This window comes from Brachionichthys hirsutus, chromosome 15, assembly GCF_040956055.1.
Source record: "Brachionichthys hirsutus isolate HB-005 chromosome 15, CSIRO-AGI_Bhir_v1, whole genome shotgun sequence".
Classification (NCBI taxonomy): domain Eukaryota; kingdom Metazoa; phylum Chordata; class Actinopteri; order Lophiiformes; family Brachionichthyidae; genus Brachionichthys; species Brachionichthys hirsutus.
The window spans coordinates 10,156,537-10,165,049 of NC_090911.1; the positions used below are offsets into that span (position 1 = coordinate 10,156,537).

Sequence of the window (8,513 nt, forward strand, 5' to 3'; positions counted from 1 at the left end):
GGTCTGATTGGGGAAATGTGACCTATTCATCACATCTGACACAGTCTGTGTGTTTACAAGCCACACACACACACACAAAACAATCATTTGTGCTGCTCTGCACATTTGTGATTGTCGACGTTTATCCGGAGAGGGCGGTGCCGTGGGAGAAGCCTGTAAAGCGGGGGTACTTTGTTAATCATTTGTTAGCCCAACCAGATGCCAGGAGCCCACAGTGCAGGGGCCCACGGTGCAGGAGCCCACAGTGCAGGGGCCCACAGTGCAGGGGCCCACGGTGCAGGGGCCCACAGTGCAGGGGCCCACGGTGCAGGAGCCCACAGTGCAGGGGCCCACGGTGCAGGAGCCCACAGTGCAGGAGCCCACAGTGCAGGGGCCCACAATGCAGGGGCCCACGATGCAGGGGCCCACGGTGCAGGGGCCCATCAATCAGCAACACCTTCATCACGCAAGTGTGCGCACACTCGTGCAGGTGCATGGCAGCCCAACCCCACCCTGCGCTCCTCCTGAGGCTGATTAGTATTCATGAGATCGCATATGACCTCCTTACACACACGCACACACACACGGATTCTGGTGGATTGGTCCATTCTAATTATCTCCCGGCGTTTATGGAGAGGGCTGATTAGAAGCTGTCATGGTGAATGATGACGACGTGCCGCGTTGTCCCCTGGAGAGAAACCGAGGCCGGCCGGTCACAGCTGTGGACTCCGCTCCTGTTCTGTCCCCCTCTCTTTTATAGTCGTTCTCTGTCTTTCTCGTGATTCCGCGCCATCAACATCCGCCTTTTGTGCCTCCACAGGTAAACCGGTGATGATCATAACGGAGTTCATGGAGAACGGATCTCTGGACACTTTCCTCAAGGTGAGTCACGACTCGGCAGCAGCATCCACGCTTCCATTAAGGACGAACGAATTTCCAGCTTTCCTCTTAAGTTCCTTCCCCAAACTGTTTACGTTAATTTGACCATGAAGGACTGACGTTAACAAGAGTCCTTTAAATTCAGCTGCTCCGAGCTTCTAACCCATTTTCAGATGTACCGGTAGTCACAAGATTAAAAGGAAAAGAAGCCAATTTCACACAATCTAAAACTAATAAAACATTGTCTTGTATAATTTAGCACATAAAATATATAACTAGAAAAGCACTCAGCGAGCGCAGACCTCCTCCAAGCAGCTCATTCCCCTCCTAACTGGATTTACACCATCCACATGGTGATCTGGATCATCACCAAAAGGTTCTAAATTGTTCATGGCATCTTTATACACCAACCATAAAAAGTAAAAGTGAATCAGAGTTTATTTTCTTTTTTACTGAATTTTGAAGCCCTAGATGGGGTTTTCACTGTTAAAATCTAATATTTTTTCCCGACCTCATTCTGGACCCGATCCAGATTAAATTCGGTGCCAAATTGCATAAACATCGGTCAATAATCAACCAAGATCACTCCAGAAGCTTTTGAGTTATCTTGCGAACAGACAGACGCTGGTGATTACATAAGCCCCGCCCAGCCTCGCCGGAGGAAAACAAACATTAGACGCGAACAGTGACGATGCGCTTCCACGAGGAGGCGGTTGAACGGTCCCTTCTGACTGAGCTACTGCCGCCCCAAAGGGCGCCGCTGGGATTTGAACCCAGGATCTCCTGTTTACGAGACAGGCGCTTTAACCAGCTAAGCCACAGCACCTGTCATGTTAGGGAGCTCTGAGAGCTCTGGTTGTCAAACTTTGAAGCTCCATTGACCGTAATGTTGAAGAAAATGTGATCCAGAATCCAGGATCTCTTCTGGATCATCGCCAAAATGTAATGATCTGCTCCTGGTCATATTCCCAACAGTTCCTGGAAAATTGGATCAAGATCCATCTCTAACTGTTTGAGTTGTGTTGCTAACAGGCAGATAAACAGGCAAAAAAACAAACCAACGGCAATTAAAACATAGATATTCAATATGCAGCGCAGCGATAAAGGTAGAGAAACATGCAGGAGAGCAAAAACATATTTGGAGTCCATTAAAGTAAGAATCTATGTTTTATTGCAATTAAATCAAGCAAACACGAAGGGAAACATAAACGTGCTATTCACCGCTCCCGTTCAGATGAGCGGCGTTTGTTTAGCCGGCGAGCTCTCGACTGGGTTTTCCATGCACCCGGGTGAATGTCTTATTTCAGTTCTGGAGTGCCTCGCATTCAAAGTCCCCCCTAATTCCTATTCAGAGATGTTTGTCAGCCAGTCAAAATCACTGCAGCTCCTCATTAAGCTGTGATGATTGGCTCGTCGCTAAAGAGACGCCAGTCCTGTCAGGAACACTGAGGCAAACGGGATGAAATCTGGCAGATAAAAATGGCACACACACACACACACGGATGAATGTATGTTGTGTGTTCCAGCATGTATTCTAATGAGGGTCATAAAGGGTGTCCACAGTGGCTCAGTATAATTACAAAATCAGTTTTATGGGTTTTACAGCTCATCCGTGCTCCTGACATCCATATGCGTCTTTAATTATGATGACCATTCATTAAGCGGTCGTCCCTCAGAAATAACAAAACCACTGTAACGTCAGAGAAGCTCCTCCAGGCCTTCAAGAGCCTCCTCCTCCTCTAGTAAAAGCCCGAGCAATGGAAAATAAAGGATGAATTAGTCATTGTTAGTCATTCTCTTTTGTCTCCTTGTCTAATCTTTCTGCCTTGCGTTCGTCCCCCCCCCCTGCCTTGCCCGGACTTCGCTCCTCCTTCCCGGCATCACAACATGGCTGGCAGATTGATAGAGGAAGTCTGTAGGTTCGTCGGACAGTCCAATCAATCAGCATCTCACAAAACCACTGGCTAATTAACTTACTCCACAGCTGCCGAGGAGGAGGAGGAGGAGGAGGAGGTGCACAGATGCAGAAAGATGAAGGAAGATAAATAGATAGATGGAGAACCAAACTAAGTCATGCGGAGTTCTTTCTCTTTCTGAGAGAGAGACTGAATGGAGACAGAGATGGATGGAGAGGACAAAGAGACGGAGGGAAGGCGAGCGGGTGACTGATATCTTGGATGGCTTTTTAACAGGGACTGTTGGCCCGGGGCAGAAATAATTGGCTAAGGAAGGTGAGCCGGGCCGCCATCGATCAGCAAGCGCTGCTCTCTGCCAGGGACGGCTCAGATCTGAAGTCCAGCTCTGCCTGGGCAGAGTTAGAGAGGAAGGGCTGGTCTGCTCCGTCACATCCAATCCTCAGAAAGTGGGATTTTTGTTCTTTGTGCGACCCTCTATCGATCCCTCGGAGGAGAAATTCATCGTTTGCTGCCGCGGCCCTGAGAAAGGCTAAACTGCAGGGCTAGAAACAGGCTGAATAAATTCTTTCTATGAGATTGCTGCCGTGACAGAAGCTTGAATCCATGAACGAACCTCACGAAGGATCACACGCCGCATGATAACGCCATTTACACTCCGTGATCACTTGTTGTTTCCCCCCCCCCCCAGAAACATGACGGCCAGTTCACGGTCATCCAGCTGGTCGGGATGCTGCGCGGCATCGCCTCGGGAATGAAGTACTTGTCGGACATGAGCTACGTGCACCGAGACCTGGCGGCGCGGAACATCCTGGTGAACAGCAACCTGGTGTGCAAGGTGTCCGACTTCGGCCTGAGCCGCGTGCTGGAGGACGATCCGGAGGCCGCCTACACCACCAGGGTGAGACGCACTCTCAGCAGCTGCAGCCGGCTTAAATAAAACGTTATCTCCGATTACACTTCATCCAGCCTTTGACAGCTGATTCTGGATTCAGCTCAAATCCCAAAGCAGAAAGAGAGTTGATCTGGAAGGAACAGAGGGCAGCCAGAAATAGAGCTGAGGATAATCTGGGCGACCCCCCCCCCCCCACACACACACACACACACACTGGCAGCTAAATGATAACATTTGGTTGGATTTGTAATACATCTATTTTTATCCTGCTGTTCATCATCCACGATCATGTCTCAGTATTAAAGAGGAAACACGACAAACTGCGTGATGGCGAGTCCACCCTGGTTCTAACCCCGTTCACACACGGTAGACCCAACGACAGAACGGGACCCTGGTTGGGTTATGATAATGTAATATTTCAAACATTTCTGTAAATGTTGGCTGAAGGAATGAGGAATCACGGGCCAGAAAAATCGTGGTGGCGGACCCCAGAATGCAGAGACGGGGGGGCAAAACATATGACTGAAATATGCAAAACGACAGGAGTGGGAAAGTATATAACAAAAAACACACTATAGTCGGGCAGCACGGTGAGACGCATCATGTACAGAGTCCGTTCGTTCACACGGAGCAGAATGGAGAAACTCCAACGTCAGTCGGTTGAACCGCTGCGGAGTAAATTCATCTGCAATGCCCACAAGGAGACGGCAATATTCATATTCACGGGAAGTGTTGGGGTTGTTATTTTTAATATGGCATTAGCATTGCCCTGGGTGGAGTGTATCAGCCGCTGACTGCTCTATTGCAATCACGCACACACACACATTTTCTGATGTCAAGAGACATAGATGGAGAGCTGCAGGCATCCAAGGTGTGGGGGTGTGGGGAGGAGAGAGAGACAGAGAGACTGAAAGGGAGCGGAAAAAGAGACAAAGACAAAAAAAGAGAGGAAGGGGTGGACAGGATGTGGTGGAAACTAAAGTAGAGCGCAGCGTGAACTGGCAGCTTCGTCTTCTATTTGACTTTGACCAAGTGGAGATGGGGAACGCTGGGCGGTGCAGAGGCAGCTGCCGCATGTTAAAGAGCTGAGCCGAGCCCAGCGGAGGTGCGGTGTGTGTCTGTAGGGGGCGGGTGTATATAAAGCACTTACACATTAAAGCTACAGATGCGTTTATAAACTACCTGTAGGTGTGTGTGCACCATTACAGGTGAGGCGAGGCATCGAGTTAATCGACTGTGTTTTTGAAAAATCTCCAGGGAGGGAAAATCCCCATCCGATGGACGGCTCCAGAGGCCATCGCCTACAGGAAGTTCACCTCCGCCAGTGACGTGTGGAGCTACGGCATCGTCATGTGGGAGGTGATTTCATACGGGGAGCGGCCCTACTGGGAGATGTCCAACCAGGATGTGAGCGAAAAGCACAGATGCAGGATATTTGAATGTCTCTTCTCCTCATGGAGGAACTCAATGTCCAACGCTCACTTGCCTGCAGGTGATCAAAGCAATAGACGAGGGCTACCGCCTCCCGGCTCCGATGGATTGCCCCGTGGTGTTGCACCAGCTCATGTTGGACTGCTGGGAGAAGGGGCGCAGCGAGAGGCCAAAGTTTGGACAAATCGTCACGATCCTGGACAAGCTCATCAGAAACCCCGCCAACCTCAGAGAGCTGGCCAACAGCTCGGCACGGTCAGTGGACTGCTGTAGATCAGACGCTGTCGCCGACACACGTGTAGCGTGAAGAGGCGCTGATTGCATTGTCGGACTGAGCAAACACGGAAGACACAATCATCCAAGGTTGTGGGTTTGTAGCCAGGTCCAAGCATGCATGCATTTTGCAGCAGGATGGAAGTTTATTCGTCTAGAGTTGCACATGTTCATTGCTTGTATTTTAGCCATTCTTTTTTTACAGTGTAGAACAACACGACCGACACGGCAAAACCCGGAACGAGGGAGAAATCAAATTTTGTGACAAATGTGAAGGTGAAATCCGATCCGCCTCTGAAAATGTCAGACATGGCAACAAGACATAAACTGGAGGAGAAAATCGTATCAATGTGAAATTATCTTTCCGTGCTAGTAAGATCATTTAAACTTGTTGAGAAGTCTTAAAATAAGCTGGCTGGTTAAAAAAATATAGTGAGTTTCCGAAACTTAAATTCGAAATCAGAGCGATCAGCAGAGGACAAATGAAATGAATTCAACATCATCAAAAGTCTTAGAGTTGGGTCTTCTGTTATTGTTCAGGGTCAGATAGCAGAAAGAAAATCAATCTAGATCTCACAGATCTTTGATAGCAAAGTAAAGTCAGACGGTTCCACAAGCGGACGCAGAAAGCAGAGCGATCAATCGTGCTTCACTGGTCGCTCGGTTTAAAGTCAAAGGTTTATCTCTCACAGTCGATTCTCATCTTTCATCCTCTGGTTCCTGCAGAATCAAACGATATCCTGTCAAAAAAGTTGACACTGAACCACCGACGGGCTTATTATGAACGTTAGAGTTAACAATCAGACGGAGGACAACTCGAGAACGAACTTTCACTGAGCTTGAGTTGAGTTTTGTGCTTCGTATCCCGGCAGGGAGGAGCCGTCCAGCCCGGAGTTCAGCGTGAGCACGGTGGAGGAGTGGTTGGAGGCCATCAAGATGGGCCAGTACAAGGAGAACTTCTCCAGCGCCGGATACGTCAGTCTGGAGTCGATCCTCTACATCAGTGTCAGGTCGGTGGAGAAGATGCGTTACGTTAAACTTGAGTGTCATTCCGATCTAGAGGACGCTCTGGTTTCTTAGGCGGCTGCGTTTGAAGTTCACACTCGTGCGCGTCTTTCCCTGGATAACAGATCTTGTCTGCGTGTTTTGCCTCGTAGCGAACTGGCCAAGATGGGCGTGAGTCTGGCCGGCCACCAGAAGAAGCTCCTGTCCAGCGCGGAGGGCCTGCAGACCCAGGGAACGCACGTCCAAGTATAACAGTTTCCACATAAACACGCAGTGAGACAGAGCCAAAATGGACGCTGGCGTGAAGAGTCGTAAACGGGTGCTCTGCACTCGGGCCGCCATTGATTTTGAGACACTTTGAGACGGAGATGGACGCGGATGCTTGAATCCTTCACCCGCTTTAAGTTTCAGTTTTCCTCTCATCCTCGACGGGCCACTGCCAGCTCTCAGCACTCAGAGTCCCAGCAACGCAGCCACCGCTACGACGCCACGGGTCCGGCAGCGAGGCGGCGTCCAGAGCATCCCAAAACCAACTCAACAGATACAATCACCATCGCTGTCTGTGAGCCGTACAGTTGTTGTTTTGAACCGTCTTTTTTTTTGTTTCTGTTTTCTGTTTTTTCGGTCGTAAAGAGTATAAAAAGGGTCACACGTATACGTGTAGATTTACATTTATATGGGCCGTGCGGCCCGAAGCCAAGTAGAGATGGACCTAACGTTTGTATCAGCGGTGAGGTTTACATCGACAGAGCTTGAACGGGAGATTTTACCTTGTGTGTGTAGAACCTCTTCCATCGCTCTCTGCCTCCAGGAAGCCGATGAATGAGATGAGATTTAGGATGACATGGAATGTGTGGGATCGGGGGGGGGGACCTTTAGACATAGAGTGTGATGTAGATTTTTGCTAGGCTGCATCAGATTGAAAGTATTAATTTAAAAAAAGTGTATTTGACCAGGGCAAGGGCTTCCCTAGCGACTGCTCACAGACATACTTCCATAGCAACAAGACCCGATGCACAGGCCGCTGGCACCGAAGCGCAAATAGAGGCATTGTTACTCTTCCGCGACCGGCTGTTCCAAACAGAATTGGGATTATGTTGCCGTTTGCACAGAGGAAAAGGTGATGGCGAGATCCCGATGGAATCGACACTGTTGAAAAAAATGTTGAGGCCAATTTATGCGCTGCGTACATATGTCTTTGCGTTTATTTTGTATGTATTTGGGTAAATACGCCACGACACAAAGTACGTACGGAAGCACGTCGGCCTCAATGGATAGGTAGAGGGAGCATATGTTAGCCTTGACTGGCTTTTTCCAGTGTTGTGCCATGTTCAGTAACCTTGAGATCCTCGTCTGGGCAACATGGCAACATGTACTCTTTCCTTTAAACAGTTCGATGGAAACACATAATACGTTGCATCAAAGCTTGAGGAAAAGCATCGCTGTGGACCCTCGTTTCAGCAGGATGAAACATGCACAGCGCTAATTATCAGTCGCACAACTGTGAGAGGTTACGTTTCACTTGATTAAAAAGGGGGGATGTTCGTGTCACGTCTCATTAATGTCATGCCAACCTATTTCAAGCAATCCTTGCCTTCAAGCCGATATCAATAATTTAGAAGAGCAAAAGTTTCTTGGTTTTGTTCCTTCTCAGAAGGAAACGCTGATTATCAAGTGAACAATAAGGTTGGGTGTGAAAGGACCGTGTTCGTGTGCACTGCATTCATGACACTCAACCTGCTTTGGTGTGTTCACAAACCCAGTTTTAACATACGTGGTACTCTATAGGACAACAGTGGCAAAATAAATTACAGTATATATGATTGTATCATAGTGTAATATATGTACAGCGTTGAAATTCCAATGTTAGAATGTTTGTATTGATTACGATGATGATGACTATGATGTACTTTTATTGTGAAAAAAGAGATTTCTGAAGTATTCATTCAGGGGCGGGTCATATGGAGGAAAAGTGAAGGGTAGATTTGTTGGAATGTAGCATGGCGCTAAGCTTCAGTTTGATTGACAGCAACTGCAGTTTCTGCCATAGTGTTAGGATGAGTAGAATGGTCTGGCCTTATTGGGACTTAATTTGAGTAATTAACATTAATTCAATGCACTTTTTAAGCCAACCTTCA

The 8,513-nt window shown here is 48.3% G+C and overlaps 1 protein-coding gene and 1 non-coding gene across 2 annotated transcripts in view; one reads left to right on the plus strand and one right to left on the minus strand.

Moving 5' to 3' along the window:
* Window positions 1–6,627, plus strand: part of epha4b (eph receptor A4b) — a 52,164-nt gene extending 45,537 nt beyond the window's left edge. The window contains 6 exon segments of the mRNA XM_068748357.1: window positions 800–861; window positions 3,463–3,672; window positions 4,924–5,073; window positions 5,159–5,352; window positions 6,243–6,380; window positions 6,528–6,627. Of these exon segments, the coding sequence (XP_068604458.1) occupies window positions 800–861; window positions 3,463–3,672; window positions 4,924–5,073; window positions 5,159–5,352; window positions 6,243–6,380; window positions 6,528–6,627 (854 nt within the window).
* Window positions 1,611–1,684, minus strand: trnat-cgu (transfer RNA threonine (anticodon CGU)). Its single transcript has one exon. It is a non-coding gene; the product is annotated as a tRNA-Thr (tRNA).
* Window positions 6,628–8,513: the final 1,886 nt, after the last annotated feature.